The sequence below is a fragment of the Saccostrea cucullata genome, unplaced genomic scaffold (genome assembly GCF_032062105.1).
Source record: "Saccostrea cucullata isolate Sc308-1 unplaced genomic scaffold, CSIRO_AGI_Scuc_v1 ctg944, whole genome shotgun sequence".
In the NCBI taxonomy this organism is placed as follows: domain Eukaryota; kingdom Metazoa; phylum Mollusca; class Bivalvia; order Ostreida; family Ostreidae; genus Saccostrea; species Saccostrea cuccullata.
In genome coordinates, this window is record NW_026931427.1 from 121,716 (window position 1) to 141,177 (window position 19,462).

Consider the following 19,462-nt stretch of genomic DNA (forward strand, 5'->3'; position numbering starts at 1 on the left):
TATTTTTGATTGCGTTGAACGAAAAAGATATAAAATTGATTCAAATATATACATGTAACCAACATGGGAAACGCGCTGTAAAAATATTTTGAATCCAAACAATGAGATCAACTTTAGGGCTTTTTCCAAACATAATACATCAAAATGTATCGTTTTTCTGACTCTGTTTTTAGTTGTATTGAATACACTGTACTTAATTATAAAGAATTTATTTAACTTTGATTGGCATATTTTTGATAATCTTATTAAATTTCTAACCAATATAACATATTTAATTAACAAAGATTGACAATAGGTTCATTAAAAGCTCTTGATATGCATTTTCGGCACGTATACATTGGTTAACAAATGAATAGAAGTGTATGTGTGTGTCAAGCGATGATCGGAGAGGCAGGGATGGGGCGGGGTGTTTACTTCGTATGTTTATTATTGTATTACTGTGGACATGCAGAAACAATCCGTTTTATTATAGGATGGAGAGAGACAGAGATAGAGAGAGAGAGAGAGAATATTTTGATTTTGCTTGTCTGCAATGCTGGAGATTTGCATGGAACAGTATAGTATCATTATTGTCAATAGTCTCTTTCCCGCTATACATGTACACCTGCTAGTACAAATGAATATTTTTTTTAATTCATTGCAATTGTCTATAAAAAGGCAAAAACACACAGCTCAAATACCCAAACAACCTGCCCACAGATGCACGTTTCAAATTTGCAACACATATTTTATATGAATGCATTTATTAAACTGATTTGGAATACATATATCTAATTAAATCAATATACAAAAAAAATTAAATGTAAGAAATTGATCTATTTATTTCATTTGTTTTATTTTCTTTTCATCAGCCACTACACTATTGAAAATCTGTCCAACGAAAAAATGTGTTATTACATTTTGTGTTCCTGTCTTTTGCTTAATCTCGACGCAAAATGTAACAACGCAAAATGTTATAATCCAAAAATCGTGTTATTACATTTTGCGTTATTACATTTTGCGTTGATCTCGACGCAAAATGTAATAACGCGAAATGTAATAATTCTCCAAAATGTGTTGTTACATTTTGCGTTGTTACATTCTGCGTTGATTTCGATGCAAAATGTAATAACGCAAAATGTAATAACCCAGGTTTATTACATTTCGCGTTGTTATTACATTTCGCGTTGTACCACAGCACCTGTTTCAATTGATTCGTGGTAGAGGTTTACACGTGCTTAATTTTTAAGAACACATGCTATTTCTGGAGTATAATAAATCGTAATTTGTTAAATATTTTTAGACATTTTCAACTTTATTCTTATACTTAATCAAAATTTACAAATGAGATTTTACATGCACATTCACTGATGCGTTAATGTGAAAAAAATTACGACTCTAGAATGTAATTAAATGTAAACTTTACCTCCCTGTTTCTTGCTTCCGGTCGGAAAATATTCCGGATCTATTAAAATAAGAATATGTTAATTGATTGTTTAATTCATAAGTAATTACTTAACTAATCACGTTACTTAAAACAATATTTGTTTATTATCTTACTTCGGTTAAATTCCTTGTAATATGTCAGGAAATTTCAATTTTTCTCCTTATCCATAAGCAGTATAAATTTAAAATAATAAGATTGCAATATACTTCAAATTCAGACAAGGTATCTAGTCAAACAAAAAATGTTTGAAAATTTATTTCACTCACCCTTAATGTCAATCGCCTCCACCAACTTTCTCTGACGACTAGAAAAAGATAACAAAGCAACTTTGAACACTTTCTGACTCGTCATTTGCCTCCACTGTACCCCTCCTCCTAATTAGCTAGAAATACGACTCCTTTCTTCAGGCCCATAACATCAAACAGATTTTAAAATTCCCCTATTCACTCTTTTGTTCCTTATTGCGCAAAAATTGAAACATATATTATATGATTAGCTTTGTATCATACTACTTTGACCTGAATTAATGTTTATAAACATTTACAATGGAGAAGAAAAGTCTACGTACGTGACTTCCAAATGCGATAAGCTCCATATCCCAGGAGAGCAAGCCCAATAGCGCAAAAAGCCGATTTTTGTAACAAATTTGATTTTTCAGGGGGCATTACACATTTTTTTTTCTCATAATATCTGACCCCTGAATTGACTATTACGATATTTGTCCATTTTGAGACATCGATACCCCACATATTGTTTGGCCTCAGATGTTACAGGAATTTGGATTTTCCTACTTTCTCTTCTTTTTAATTTCCTGCTAAAATGTGATATAAATAATTTTTTTCGGTACGCATACTCTTATGGGTCAGATGACTGATCAGAGGTCGAATTTAATAGATTTTTTTCGTTTCAAAAGCGATAGAGCAATACTTTCTATGTATAATCAATATTAATAACTATATACACAACCGTTAGAGAGAAAACCCATTGGAATGTCGACAGTCAACCGGAACATCATTCGATCTTTTCTTTTGATCATATGTAAGCCAATGAAGAAAACTTGTCTTTGTTTTCGAAGTTATTAAATGAATCCAAGTTTACAATTTAATTCTCCGTGATCGTATAGATTATTAGTAAGCGTTTTCGAAATTTGAAATTTGATCCTTATAAACCAATACACTGTTGATATAAACATTCAAAGGGTCTGTCCAAAATACAAAGAGCCGAGAACCAACAAATAAATAGCAAAAGTCCAAAAGAATGATTCCCAAAAAATAAAAATGCAAGAGAGAAGTGATAATTTGAGAATAAGCCCGGGAATAAAAATGGGAATTAAAACGGGAATGCTCTTTTCTGACCAAAATAGGGTATTTTGTGCACAGTGGGTATCCATGGTCCCGGATATAAAAATGCATTTCATTGGCTAACCCACCATCACTTACCACCTATGCTTTGTCCGTAGGTCTGTCCGTTGACCTATAAACCCTAACATGGCACCACCCTTAAATGCAGGTAAAAATTCACAAGAAAACATTGATGTATTCATCAATTGTCGCCCGGGAAATATATAAAGTAAACAATGGAAATTAGTCTTGATCATCAAACCGCTTCGATATGTGTGAAAAGGCATGCGTTCAATTGATGGAGACGGTAGTCGCGAATATTTTGAAAACTTGTAGTCGGATAAATATAAGACAAAAACGATGCCATTTTAAATTTATTCCTCGAGTAAATGTTGGCTGCATAAAATATAAATTGAAGTTAGACAGAAGCATCACCTAAATTCAAAAATGTATATAATTTTCAATTTTAGAATATAAAACACGAACTGTTTAGAGTACGTTTTTATGCGAGAAGTAAAATTCGATGTTCTAAAAAAAGAGACCTGTCGTTTTTTTCGATAGTAAATGATAAACAACTTTATATATTAAATATGAAAAACATATATACTTTTGAAGATTCACTTTATAGAAGTAAATATGTTATGTATCTCGTAATTTATAAAGGGAAAGAACATTCTGATTAACAATCTTTTAATGTTTAGAAAACCTTCAATTCTGAATAACTACCTCCACCCCAATCCCCATACACCAACACTTAAACTTATATGTATAGAGCAGCCCGGTCCTCCGGGCTGCAATTACTACCCATCTCTACACCATAGGAGTTCTAAGCCCTAAGCTCCTTTACTTATTTACTTCAAAGTTCCCAATCTTATTGCTGTTGGTCAAAAATCTTAATAATACCATTGTATTTCCGTTCAAATTTTATTACTTACTATCGATGGGCTTGATTGGTCTATTCGGATCAATTTCATTACAATATGATCTACCAAATTATAGTACATTGGAACAACAACAAAATCCAATTTGTTTTAACAAGAAAATAAAAGCATACAAAATTAAACACCTTTTTCCAATTATAAAGTCACCGTATTTGAGTCAGATCCAGGGTTGAGAGTACCAATACCTTATATTTTTACACAGTTGCATATTGTACTTCTTTCAAAATTCTATACAGTTTGGTGTGACAAAAAATCGATTTCATTGAAAAATGAAGTGAATATTTTTATGACATTTGTGGCTGAGAAATGAATCATGACAGGGAAAAGGCCTATTTTTATAATACTTGCATGCTTTTACGGGTAAGTAAAAAAAAATTCTCTGGTTGCCCCCCCCCCCCCCTCCACTTTCAAAACCTATGCTACGTGCCTGACTTTAGAGTTTGACCCACTTCTAAAAACCTTAACCTCTGAACACTTAGTACAAGAGCTTTCATATTTCACAGGTGTATTCCTTCTGACAAGAATAACGTTTTTACGACAGACGGACTGAGACAAATAGACAAAAAAAAAAGGAAAATTACTGTCCCGACTAGCTTTTCCAACACTCTATTTAACAATTGACTGCCGTCATGAGAAAAGGGCCCTTATCTTTTGATGTCATGTACAATGCTCAGAAAACGACGTCAAAGACTCGGTATTGTAAACATGGAAGTAATTTTTGTTGACTGCATTTTGTAAACAAGAAATAAAATTGAATTTCAAAGTGTAACAAAAATTTGAAGCTTGATGCGGACATTTTTTTAATTAATGGGTATATGATATGATTACAATTTAGTACGTAACTTTATTCATAATTTTGTTTAAATATTTAACTTGATGCTGATATACGGGACATTGGACATGCACAAATTGCTAGCTCTGGAACAGCGATTAAAACGATGTCTATGCATGGCGAAATTGAAGATGCTGTTTTTTTTGTTTTCTGGGCAATTTACAAATACTTTAATTTGAATTCATGTTAAGAAGTCTCAATATCAAAGGTATATTCCATGTACTAGACTAGTATATTTTTGTCAGAGAGAGAGAAGAGCGAGCGAGAGGTCTATGCACATATAGTAATTACCGTTTTTATAAGAGCTACTTTTCCCCTAAAAATATATGTTTTACCATAATGTAATAATGTAAAACATACAGAATGTATTTAGTCATTTTAATTTTAATCCATAGTTAATTACACTGATGTACCCCGATAGCCAGCCTTCAATGAACTGTCGATTTTAATTTTTTTTAAAGGGGGGGGGGGTAAGAAGACAAGCCAAACAAAAATCTCCGGATAAAAAGACCGGTTAATGTTAAGCTAAGAAACATAATCCCTCTTTTATTAGATAAAGATACTGGTAACATGGGAGATCCAAACCTACATCAACAGTAAATAACTTACTTTTAGTTTTAATAACTTACCTTTTACTAAATTAACAGTAATAGAGAATGATAAGGGGAAAAAATACGGATGATAGGGATGTCACAATTTTGTTAAATAAATTTTGTTTCAAATACTAATCTAAAATGATCAAATAAATACATTCAAAGGAATTGTATGGTAGAAATTATTTTTGTTTCAAATTTCTGAAATTGTTCCGATGAAATGATTGAATGAAAATCAACTGGAGCCTATTTTGCAATATGTTAAGAAATTAAATACAGCTACTGTAGACTTTTCCCAAAAGCATTATACCCAATGTTGAAGAAATGAACAATATTACATCGACAATGATAATATGAATGAGGAACCAAAAGGAAAAATAAAACTATAGATTAAGCAAAAAGACGTACGAATTTCCGGATATCACATATATGGCTACATCTCTTGAGAATACATTCACCGAAAGAGCAAAAAGTATGTAACAAATTATAATTTCCAAAAGTTATGAACATTTTTAAAATCTTTAAAAACTTTAATGAGCGTGAAATATTATTATATAACTGACTTTTGAATTCTTGATATGAAATAAATAAACCACATTTTGCGTTGAAATCTTCAACTCTGATACATGTATCAAAATACCCCGCATATCTTGACATTAATTTCTTAAAGTTCCGTTGAAATCGAGATAAGACTTTATATCGTAATCCTTACATGACCCTACGGAAAGTAATTAATAAAGAAACACAAATTTTTCTTCTTTTAAAGAAAATATTGATCATTACAATCGCAGCAAATAGCAACGGGGGAAGGGGGTGGAGTTTACATTGAAAGTCCCTCCCCCCCCCCCCACACACCACCACCACCACACACACACATACACACTCTTTGTTGTAGTATAGTCAAATTCGTGCACTATAGGGCTAAAGAATAAGGCAGTGTTTTATGTTTGATTAAGAAAATTTGATACTAAAAGAAGTTTGAACCTACCCACCCCCCTTTCTGCCCAACGGCGAAATTGGATTCGAGTTTCGACACCCCCCCCCCCTTTTTTAAGGTAAATTTATTTATTTTTTCTGGCTGAACCATCCCCCAAATTTTTCAAAGGAGTTAGTGTGGGGACAGGCTAAGGTACAAGTCAAATGTTTTTATTTTGGGATATGTTTGGTATGTTCTGAATGTAACAACTTGGAAAAAATGGTCTGCCTAAGTAAATATTTCAGCGAAAGAGAGTCAGATTAGAGCGGTTTAATATTTACTTAATTAACAGCATCGCCTCAGACAAAAAGCGTTAAGGTATGTTGTACATAATAGTTCATCATTGGATAAGACAATCGCATCGAAATTTTGAAAAGCTTATATCAAGTTAATTAGCCATTCACGGAGGAAAATGAATACTAAGTAGATGACCGTTCGTGGCCGTGAAAAATTGTTTCGCTTGTCAAGGAAAATTTGGTGATTGAAAGTGCCTACATGTACAACTGAAAAAAAAATATAGCTCCCCCAACTGAAATGGCTTCCTAAGGGCCAGCCGTTCTTGCGTAAAAATAAAAATACAGTGGACCTTCAGATATCCGGAAGCCAGATATCCGGAATGTATCCGAACGATTTTTCATCGGGACGAAAGTTTTATTAACTGGTAATTCCGGTATCCGGACGCTTCACATATCCGGGCAAATTGACTAGGAATCAAAGCATCCGGATAAATGAGGCTCCACTAAGTATATTTTCAGTTTCAGTTTCAAATAGATTTCGTCAAAATTTTAATATGGAAATGTAATTTCGCACAGAAAAGTCAAGACCGTTTAGTGTAAATATAATAAAAAGAGACAAGAACAGCACACTTGCCATCTTTTTTAATTTAAATTATACAATATTATACATAAATATTTTTTTGAGATCATAGAAGCGGCCTTGTAAGAAATATACAAATGTTGTGTTCATGTGAAACAGGGTACAGGTGCCACAAAATATATTTTAAAAAAAGGTAAATGAGCAGAAATATTTGTAACCGATTTTTATTGTGATTTAATTTTTTAAAAAAAATAAGAAGTTAAAAGACGGTTTAAATTTGAGGCATAAATTCAAAGAAAGTTTCAATTTTAGGTTTACGGTATATAAATAATTCATTTGTCCTTTATTTGCCAATTTACTACCACGTTTCTACTCCATAACTAAGACAGGCGACGAAAATGAATTGTATACACAGTGGAAACCTTGAGCTTTAAACATTTTAATTTTTAAATAAAATGTTCAAAAACGTAAAAAAAATTTAAAATCCGCTTGCATCTAAGAAGGGAACTTATATTTTTTCATGAATGTTTATAAAGCAATAAACGTTTTTAAAAACAAGTTTACATATCCTAGCGTATCTGAATTTATTTCTCAATTGAATTTTTGGTGATACAGAAAATTCATGGTGTTTTTTTTTTTATTATAGTAACAGAAGAAAGTTACTTGCGTGTGTGATTGTGAGTGAATGCTGTCTCACAAGTTTTTTTTTATTATCGGGATCGATGTTCTTTTTGCGAGGGGTGCCCCTATTTGCTCGTGGTGTCCTTCTGCATGGGATTCTCTATCTATGTATATATTTCTTTTAATCTTTAAGTGTTACAAATTCTTTATATATTTTATAAATTGAATTAGATTATTTGATATAAAAAGAATGATTTTTATGGATTTAAACAAATATTATTTCCCTACTGATTATGTTATAAACCGTTCCTACATTCTGTCTAGACCCCCCTCCCCCTCCCTTTTACGAATTACTAGATCTGCTCTAAAATTAGCATGGAAATAGTGATAACATACGAAATCCCTCAGGAATAGTTAAATACTAGTCGCTTGGAGGAAAAAAAATAAATACTTTCTCATATTTTAAATGCTCAAAACGATTGAGGTTATTTAAATAACACGTGATTTTAAGATTTTTTGAAAATTGAATAAGACGCAGGCGACGTCATTACGTTTTCAGTGAGTAACGTCAAGGTTATTTTTGAAGCGCCTCACTAAAATGCTCATAAAATATCGAAAAAGTGAGATATTTTCAAAATTTATGTATATTTGCATTCAGAAAGAGTCCGGCTATCAAAATTTACCAAAAAGTCAATTTGTGAAAATTTGACCTTAAGGGCCCTTTTCTCGTGACGGCAGTCATATTATAAACAGCTTCGTCATTCTTTACAGCACAAGTGGCAACAAGTTGTCGTGCTTTTGTGATAATGGTCTGCTTGCTTTTCATAGTTTCTAATATTGCTCAATAAAGCTTTAAAGTACAGCAGCTGAAAATTTCAATTTTTTAAAATTTCGACTGTTACCATGACAACCAATACACATAGCAACGGAATTTAATTTGAAATATGTTTCTGGTGACAAGTACTAAAAATGGGTGAAGTTTCATCAAAATCGGTGACCGTGCATGGCAAAGAAGATTAAGTGCTTACAGAGAATTCCTATTAAATAATTCTGAGGTTTCCCCCCTTTTTTGTAGCTTTCAAAGAGAAGAAAAAGAATTCAAAGGAATTGAGGAAGGTTAGTAGTACAAAATCAAGTCATTTGTAATGCGGTAAGTTAAGAATATTAATCGTATTAGCTTTAAACTGTATACATGGAAAACATCAAGTTTTGTCAGAATAGAGATGATAAAATTTCCTTAGCTGTTTAAAGATAAGAAGTAAGGATTTGCAAGATCAAGATAAATTCTTACAATATGCAATTCAGATTATTCTATACCTTACTCGTACATATTTTAGGGTTTTATACATAAACGAGGTAAAGTTAACGACATCTTATCAATCTTGTAAATTACATCCGCCGTGAGCCATCACTACTGTTAATAAAATCAAGCACTGTATCTTATTCAATCATTAATCAATTTGCTACTCATTGCTTTTTCGTTTCTGTAGATCTACAAGAAAGGTTACATGATGCATTTGGTGCATTCTGTAGCACTAACGTATTCAGACACGTGTAACAAACCAGTGGTAAGCATATACGCTTTGTACATGTATTAAAGTGCAGCTTCTGGAATTATCTTTTAAAAATACATGATTGCCCCATTAACGACGTTCGATCCTGATATTTAAAGTCTTAAACTTTTTTTGCCAAGTATATTTTTAGTTTGTACATAAATAGCTTAATTCAAATTCAAATCAAAAAATGGGGGTCAATACGCTCCTTTTGGCGCTACATTACATTTAATATGACCTTCTTGCACTAAAATTTGTGTCTTAATTGAAAATTAAATTTTTGACGTTTTCCCTTCAATATTTTTATGTAATTAAAGCATGAAACAAAATGAACTCTAAGTTTGTTTAAAAAAAAGACACTTAAAAATTGTGACTAAGAAAAAGTTTTAAATTGCTTCGCATAATCAATTATTTGACCTTTCTGTACTAATAAAAAGTGATTTTTCTGGCATTGAAAATTTAATAAGCAAGGAAATTATTTTAAAGTCTTAAACTTTTTCTGATTTTAAGCAAATAAGTCAAATTTATCTTGAATATTTAGAAAAGAACATCAAAAGTGGGGTTATATGATGACAATTTTTAGATATCACTAAAAAAGTGTCAATTTTACGTTAAAATTGGCTAAATTTTTCCCCGGATTTTCAGAATACATCGACTATACTTGTCACACTTTGTTGATAGAATTCATAAGAAATAATTTAATAGATATTTCAGAACTAGCATAACACATTTCACTGCAAAAAACAGCTTTGTGTGCAACCAGGATGGAAAAATAGCATGGAAAAAAGAACAGTACTGTTATAGTTCAAAATGGAAAAACTGATCATTTTCGTCTAAAAAAAAAACCTTCCGCCACAAAATATAGTCCCTAGCTTAATTCTATATGAATGGAATTTAATCGCAGTTTTTTTCATTGAATATAGTTAAATTTGCACCGTAGAATTCAGATGTAATGTTAGAACTTAAAAATGATGTAGAATTTTATAAATAAAAGACCTGACCAAAATACTCTCAAAATCTCAGGATCGAACGTCCTTAATGGCAAAAACATGAGATTTCGTTTATCTTATAAAAGATTTACTGTGTTATTTATAACTAAGGTAAACGCTGTGGCCGATGGCTCTCAAATTTTAAGTTTCAAGTTTTAAGTATAAAAGAGGTTTGATTCTGAATACCGACCCATCCAGATATACAAATATAACATTTTCAGAAAAACAATAAAAACACGTAAAGGAATGTAAGACTTAAACCCTTGTCACATCAGGTCTGCGTCTGCACGGCGATTCTGCACCGTACAAAAAAAAATAAATAAACAAGCAAATTTAAAGAATTGTGGTCCCCGCTTTCGGTGTCTTTGTGGTGATATGTCAAATATGAACACTATATTATGTGTCAATTAGAAATTATAGCCAAAGTTGATTTTTTTTTTAAATAAGGTCAGTTGTGAAGGCCAAGGCATATGAAAGCCCCATCTCTTCTCAATCAAAAGTTAAAAGAAACAAAATGCGTTTGTAAAACACTGATGACCCCGTATGGCAACAAAGCGAAGATTAAACTATTCTTAAATACACATTAAATACCGATATATTGGTACCCTAATGTTTAAAAGTAGGCCAAACTCCAAGTTCAAGGTCAAAGGGTGTAAGTACTAATTGGATAATTGGTATCCAATGAAAGGACTTGTCACACGGATTTAATATTTTAAGTATGAAAGCCCTAGCCCTAACCCTTCAAAAGTTATGGCCAAGGTTAAAATTTTTGAAAAATGGGTCAAACTCCAAGGTCAAGTTCAGAAGGTCAAAGTTCTTGGTATCCAATGAAAAAACTTCTCATAAGCATTACACATGTGAAGCAAGAAAGTGCTAACCCTTACTGTTTTAGAGTTATAGACAAGGTCAAGGAGAAAAGGTCAAAGTTGTTGATATCCCATGAAAGGTCTTACCACAAAGAATACATATGTGAAATATAAAAGCCCTGGTATCTACTGTTCAAAAGTTATTGCCAAAGTAAAAATTCTAATTTTTTGTGTAAAAGTAGGTCAAACTCAAAGGTCAAGGTCATAGGGTCAAATTTGGTGGTACCCAAAGAAAGGTCTTTTCACAGGGAATACACATGTGAAATATGAAAGTCATAGCTCCAATAAATCAAAAGTTATGGGCAAGGTTCAAGTTTTTGTGACGGACGGACAGACTTACAGACAGACTGAGAGACAGACGAATGAGATTTTATGTCAACTCGCTTTCGCGAAAGCGGGGGACAATAAAAATTAAAACCAAACATACTAACATAACGCCAAGGTGCGCTCAGTTAAGTCTTCTACAGCATCGCAAGAACTCGTCTGGATTTCCAAGTGACGCTTAAAACACCACACGAAGGTGCGCACTTTGAGCATGCACAAAGAACTTGTGGTTGCTCTGCATTCTAATATAGAGACAGTAGAAACGCCATATGTAGAGTCACTGTTACAGTGTGATGCGGTCTTCAATAGGCACACGAGTTCCGCTGGCTTAAGTGAAACATGATCGCAGTGTGAAAGTACGGGCATAGTTGACGGCGCTTGCACAGTGCCCTCTCGGACTTTTTTTGAGTCGTAACTGTGTTAAGAACGTCTTGTGCTTACTGTAATGGCGTTGTGTAAGCCGTTTTGAAGTGACAACTCCAAGCATGCCATGAGCATTCAGCGAAGTCAGTCGTCAGTTAGAGACACCTTCTTACCGTCAGGACGCCGTGTCATTTTTTGAAAATTTCAACGAATTTTACTGATAATAAAAGGGACATGGACACAGTTTTAACAGATTTTTTATGCCCCCGTAAACGAAGTTTTATGCCCCCGTAAACGAAGTTTCGGGGGCATATAGTTTTTGTCGTGTCTGTCTGTCTGTCTGTCTGTCTCTCTGTCTGTGTGTCTGTCTGTCTCTCTCTCTGTCTCTCTGGCTCTCTGTCTAACTGTTTGTCTGTTTGTTCGCAAAAACTTTAACCTTGCCCATAACTTTTGATTTAGTTGAGCTATGACTTTCATATTTCATATGTGTATTCCTTGTGACAAGACCTTTCTTTGAGTACCACCAAATTTGACCTTCTGACCTTGACCTTGGAGTTTGACCCACTTTTACATGAAAATTTTAAAATTTTACTTTGGCCATATCTTTTGAAGAATAGACACCAGGACATTTATACTTCACATATGTAATGTTTTTTGAAAGACCTTTCACTGGATACCAACCACCTTGACCCTTTGACCTTGACCTTGTAGATTTCCGTACTTGTGAAAAAACATTAACCTTGGCCATAACTTTTGAACGGTAAGGGATAGGGCTTTCATACTTCATTTATGTAATCCTTGTGAGAAGACCCTTCATTAAATACCAAGATTTTTTACCCTTTGACCTTGACCCTTGAGATTGACCTCCTTTGAAAAAGCAAACCTTGACCATAACTTTTATAGAGTTAGGGCTAGTGCTTTCATACTTTACATATTTAATCCTTATGACAAGACCTTTCATTTGATAACAATAACTTTGGCCCTTTGACCTTGACCTTGGAGTTTGACCAACTTTTTAAGAAATTGAACGTTGACCATAACTTCTGAACGGTTAGGGCTAGGGCTTTCATGCGCTAGAAAAGTATTTTATGTGGCAAGACCTTTCATTTGATACTAATAACATTGACCTTTTGTCCTTGACCTTGGAGATTTTTGTACTTATTAAAAAATTTAACATAAGCTTACTTTCAAATTTCACAATCATTTTCCAGTGAGAATACCCTACTTTTGGTACCAATTAATTAAATTTGCATTAAAAAAAAAGCTTTATCTTTGATATGTTGCCATACGGGGGCATCAGTGTTTTACAAACACATCTTGTTTAACCAGTTTTAATGTGTGCAATTCCTTCATAAGGTAATTTTAATGAAACACAAAAATATGAAAATCATTTGTTGATTTCCGAAGGAGACACAGAACTTAGGCCTTTCAACTAATTGTTCAAGTTGCACATATGGTAAAAAGCATTGCATAAATAGATTTATAGGTACATAAAATTATCAAAAAAGAGAATAACTGATGCATACATTTAATTACATCATTAAAAAGTTTAATTATTTATAATTGACTTTTCCGATGTTGTGTTTTAAGGATAGGTAACTCAGGTGTGAAAAATGACCAACTTAGTGCCGATTTATAAGTTATCGTTTATAGGAATGACATATAGGCTGCTTCAGAATTGGTATTGTTATGTACAAAAAAAAACAATGTACACACAGGTCGAGGAAACTATTTTCTGTGACGTCGGAATAAATTTACATGTTAAGTGGGGAACCAACGTGACTGACAAATCGACCAATCAGCTCAATGAGTTGCATTATGGGCTACTACAAAAATACCACACGTGTGTTTTGAAAAAGCCAATATTATAAATCACTCTCGGAAAAACGTGATGCATTTTTCCTAGCATTTTACACACTTAATACGCTATGAACATCATTATCTACTAATTCCATGCTCACATTTATATACAAATGATTTACAATGATTAAAATTAGGGTTTTCTCCACTCCGTTGTACAAATCCGTTTGTTGACAGTTTCCCCCCGTGCTGTGCTTTCAGTGAAAAGTCAATTTCACGTGACTATTCCTTGATTCAAAAACAATCAACTCTGAGGTGTGCTCACGTATTGACATTGTTTACAACGTAAACAACTTCGAAATACATGCTAGTCACGTTTTATGATCAATATGCAAATGGGTTTATATGACAGGTAATTTAAAAAAGTGCACCTAAAGTGTTTATTGTGTTTTTTCTTTGTTTATAAAATGATACCTTTAATTTCTAGTAACTAATAACCGAGCAACAACTAATTTAACCAGTTACATGGCAAATTAACGAATATCGAGTTAAACAACTCGAATCTTATTTACCTGTGAAGACTTTGTGAGCGGTATTTCAAAGTACAATTTAGCAAGGAAAACTGACTTTGTTTGTTAATGTGAGCATGGAGAATCTTAATTAGTACCAAATCTTCGTATTTTTCATAAACACATTTCAAAAAAATGTTAGCTGACTTTCCTGCAGTCATTTGAAATCGCATCCTAATTTTCCCTGACCCACGTGTTTGTAGTAAAAATAAACATGTAGTAGACCATCATGCTTTTCGGCTCATTCACTGGATTGGACTATTGTTTGCTGTGAGCACCTCTGTGCGCAATCGCAACAATATCCATATAAGGTAGTTTCCTCGACCTGACACAAAAGTGTTGACCACGAGAAAGAGAATGCCTTCACTCTACCTGAAATAACAGGGTCAAATGAATGGGGAACAGACTGTATTCAATATTTTAACTCTTTTTGAAGATTACTATGAAGAGGAGAATTTAATGTCATGTTTTTTATGTTCGCGCTTTTTCGCTTCCTATATAAATATATATATTTTTACAAGTAAATGCAGCAATTGATCATCTTACTTGTGTAACTAAGCACGAAGGGGAACGACCGAGTATAAAAATTTAATTAGGTTAGAACTAAGAAGGAGGGTAGATTTCACTTTTAATTTTCATTAAAATTTTTAATTATTTGTAGTGAAATGGTGTCCGCAACCATACGGTAAATAAGTTTAACATTGGTGCTTAATTTTAAAACAACTGGATTCTACTGAGAGCAAAGAAACACTTGGGAAATGCTAAAAACTGCCTTGCGTGTAAACAGTTCGATACTCCGAGCCTGCTCTCAACATGTTTCAGCAGTGAGTTATCGTTCATAAAACCGACCCCTAGCGGCAGTTGAAAGGCCTACAGAACTTAAAAGCCTTCATAATGTAAACAAGGCTCGTGCCTTGTTTTTGTTTACATTTAACCTTTGTAAGAAAAAAAAGCTGGCACTGCCCTTGCTTACATAGCAAAGGTTTGGAGCTCTAAATCTGTCTTGTATCTCGAAAACTGAAAATCAAAATTTTTTATGTTTATTAGAAATTCATTAGTTGAGATTTGTAGACATAAATAAATGGGAGGGGGGGAGGGTTAGCTTTAACTGTGTCGATGTCCCTTATAATTACAATCCAATAAATTCAAAAACCGTGCCAACATTGTAAGAAGGTAACCCTGTTAAGACGGGTTTTTTTTATTGAGCTCCTCAACTTCATCTCATTTTAATTCATTTTGTTTTCTCTTATAGACTGGAGGTTTGTTTACGCTTGGAATAATTCTCTATTCCGGCAGCTGTTATGCCCAGGGCTTGACGGGTGAAAGCAAGTTTGAAAACGGCACCAAAATTGGAGTCCTTGTTCTCATTGGTGCTTGGTTAAGCATGATTTATGGAGAAAAATAAACAAACACATAATTTTTGTAATCGGAGCAATAAACAAAAGCAAACAAATGTGTAAGAAAAATAAGCATATTATATTTGAAATATCGAAAGGGTTAGGTTTGTTACAACGATATGTATGGAAGTGTATGTCAAATGTGGATAAGATTTCTCGTTTTTTTTCATAAATCATCTAACAGTATTGTTTACATATTGCAATCAAATGACTGAAAGATAAGTCTTAATTCTGATTTAAGGCAAAACTTCTTGATCATCCAGATACTTGTTGTTATCATACCAACTTATAGTCGACGCGTCTTGTGATTCATCAAAAGTTTTTAAATGTCATTTTGATTCCACTCACAACTGCCCTGAAAATGATATAAAAAGGAGGCTGGGGTTTCTTAGTGGAAATTTTATATGTAGTCTATAGAGACCAGGTCTTGTAAAGATCTGTTGGAGATTGGACTGTTTTGAGATATGAATCGGATAAAATATTTTAGGAAAAAACGGAAATCGGACATATCTGAAGACCGGAAGTGAATTGTGAAAATTTGAGAAAAAAAACTTCTGGGTATATTTTTATTCTCTATCAACCCTGATAATTTCAAGAAAATCCCTCCAGCCATCTCCGAGAAATCCTTCCGACATGGAAAGGGGATAATAATAATGATATTAGAAGAAACCAGACTTTTGTTGCCATGGTAACAAAAAGGTCTTTCGTTTTCTTTACTAATCTGTAAGAATTAGGTTTTTTTTGTTTTTTTGTTTTTTTGTTTTTTTTTTTGTTTTTTTTTTGTTAAAAAAACATACACATAATATTTACCAAAATTATTAACTGAGAAAGAAATAAATAAACAGAATTCTCTTTGTAAGGTCTGGAAAATAAACGATCCAAAGTGTATTTTATAAAGATTCTCGACGTTACTCTAGACATTTTTAGTCTTAATAACATATGTAAAAACATTTCAAATACCTTGTCTGTAAGCGATATTCCTGGGAAAGTTAAATGCCCAAATTAAAGATTTTATCTCTCATTACCGGAAGTTGGCGTTTTAGTTTCCGGTTGGACCAACTGATGCAAGCAAATATTCAAAAAAAAGATTGATTGATTGATTCTTGTTTAATAAGCCTATCGAAAAATGTTCCCTCATAAGACGTCACCACTTGCCGTTGGAGAGATACAAATTTTGTCCTGTACTCGGCACTTAGGGCGATTGAACTATGAGGGATTTTTTTCATGCCAGCACCTACTGCGAAAGGGGACATCAGTTTATACGGTCTTATCCGAAGGACCGGTCTCCACGTCCCACAGTGGGATTCGAACCTGCGACTTAAGAATCAACTCCTTACTTCGCGACTCTACACAACAGACGCTCTAACCACTGCTCCACACCGGTGACTCAAATTTTTGAAGCACGTGTCATCAATGCCATATCATCCTAGCAATGCCAGGAGCTCTGAGACAACATAACGGCAAGTACAACACAACGGCAGTGCGTTGACTCGGGCCTCTGGTATTCCGAATATCATATAGACAAATCGAACTCAATTTTTTTTTTATCATGCAATCAGTTGTCTAAAATATGTTGTAAGACAGTGATTTGAATTTTCAAAAAGTTTCCATACAAGGGCTTCACCCTTGAAAGACTTCCTGTTTGCTCTAGAAACAGAAATAAAAACTCTATTTAACTTAGAAAATTTACCCCCTCCCCACCACTTTAAGGACAATATAGGTAGATGGAAGACTATAGCAAGTTACTTTGCCTTTTAAGATTTTTATCTCAGATCGTAAGAGGTCATCATGCTTTGATTTTATAAAGGATTGATAGAATCTGAAAACAATTATATACTCGTAATCACATATGATTTGTGACGTTGATTTTCGGCTTAAAGGAACATTAACACAGTTTCGATTGAATTTTTTACCCGAATTTTAATATTTACAATTCCTAATTAAGGCAATCATAATGATCAGCCAGTATTTGAACACCATTTGTTGATTGACAAAGAAGATACAGAACTTAAAATTCTTCATATTGTAAGCAAAGTTTGTGCTTTGTGTTTGTTTATATTTTAAAATATCACATTTATAACGAAACAAGATTCAGAAAATCACAAATAAAAAATAAAAATAAATCTGTTAACATAACAAAGGTTTGGAACTCTAAATCTGTCTTGTTTCTCGACAACTGATATTTAAGCAATGAATCATTATTTTTTGAGTGATATAGTTTCATAACTGCAACGGTGTGTGCAAACAAATTGAATAACGCGCGTTAGCGCGTAATGAAAATTTGTTTGCACACACCGTTGCAGTTATCCAACTATATCACTCAAAAAATAATGATTCATTGCTTATATTTACATTTTTAAAAACTTTCTACCTTAACTGCAAATGTAATTCTATTTAAAAACCTATGTATTATCCTTCGTGTAAGATACATTTAATGGATCAGCCAGCGTAACAGCTTCTTGTCAATTTGAACGTGATTTTTTGATTTTCGCTTGTGACGTTGCACTTCCTCAGCGTTCAACGATTATGACGTTAAACTAAAACGCATGTTTTAACCTCTTGGCACCCTGTCTGTGTTATGGTGTTTTAAATGCAATAGATTTCTATTCATTTTACATGCAAAAAATATACGTAATGTAAATATTCTGATTTTTAATGATCATTAGAAATTCCTAAATAAAGTATTTGTAAACACAAAAAAATGGAAAAATAAATTTGAAATTTTTTTTTGCTGTAACTGTGTCCATGTCCGTTTAAGTTAGAAAAAAAACATTAATAAAACGAACATTGATCAAGCTCAAACTTCCACTGGTGCATTAAAATTAGGTGCAGAGCAAAGATGGACTTCTAAAACATCATGCAGCGGGATTAGCAATCGATGTGATCAGTTGCCATGGAGAAATAAGCATCTCCTTGCCGACTGGCCACAGCCACCCCTTATCATTGACTGGGATAACAGACATATCCGAAGACATTTCAGTGTGAAAATGATGGCCTAATAATTTGTATGAAAAAGTCAACATCTGTCTTCACGATAGATTATATTCGCTGATAATGTCATTATAATAACCATGGAGTTTGCAAAATGTTGACTTTAAGCGGGAATTTTAATATCCTTGTCATGAACTCATTTGTTAGTAGCTTGACTAAGTAACACTCTGATTGGAAAAGATCGAGTGCATTTTATACTGAATTAAACAACCTCTACTTACTATATATGTTATATCACGAAAGATTCCTGCATGGAGTTATAAGCATAATTGCAGGAATGAAACACATGCCATTCAGTGGTCACCAAGATTTTATTGCACTTTATATCCAAAGTTGTCTACTGTATCAAATGCTTTGTACAGAAATGACCACCGTATTTCAAGAAAATCTCAAATTTTAATCCATCAATAAGTTCCTGCTTCAGTTGATCACTTTAGTGTCACTTTCGAAATATTGCCCACAAAAGTAACCCTTTACCAGGTTATTTTGTAGGGTTTTCACGACAGTTAGAAAGGCCAGTTAGCTAGGTCTTTATCAAAGCAATATGGCCTTTTAAGAAATGCAATGATGTTTTTCTTTGACACATAACCCAGGTTTTGATACAGACAGACTTTTTTATTGTTATAAGTAATGTACATTGATAGAATTGAACTTACAATACTTTAAGGAGAACCATATATTTAATTGTTTCCACAAATTTAAAAAGTGTAAAAATATTATTTTTTGCGCTGCCTGTTATGATATTAAAGAAGGAATTATTCAAGACTAATTCTTTAATTTGCTTTAATACACAAAGTTTTTTGTAAAGATCGAAATAAAGCAGAACAGTAATAATTGCTTATGCCACGTCAGTATGCAAATTTGCTGATAGAATTCTTAGAAAGATAAAAAAAAAAGTTGGATTCCTAATAAGAAAAAAAAATAATACCACTCCTCAAAATCAAAGCAAATTTAGAAATTCAAGCATTCAAGGTGATTCTTGATGTTTAAAATATTCCACTGGGGCATCGGTAATGTTTTCTTACAAAAAGTCAACAGGCTGCATTTTTATATTGCCAAAAATTA

The 19,462-nt window shown here is 33.0% G+C and overlaps 1 protein-coding gene across 1 annotated transcript in view; it reads left to right on the forward strand.

The window, feature by feature from the left end:
- The window catches only part of LOC134232601 (transmembrane protein 256 homolog), a 43,660-nt gene extending 27,950 nt beyond the window's left edge, over positions 1-15,710 (forward strand). Inside the window, exons 2-4 of the mRNA XM_062714596.1 lie at positions 8,621-8,661; positions 9,036-9,113; positions 15,262-15,710. Coding sequence (XP_062570580.1) covers positions 8,621-8,661; positions 9,036-9,113; positions 15,262-15,414 — 272 coding nt within the window. The 3' untranslated portion in view covers positions 15,415-15,710. The remainder of the gene's footprint in view (positions 1-8,620; positions 8,662-9,035; positions 9,114-15,261) is intronic.
- The last annotated feature ends 3,752 nt before the right edge of the window (positions 15,711-19,462 follow it).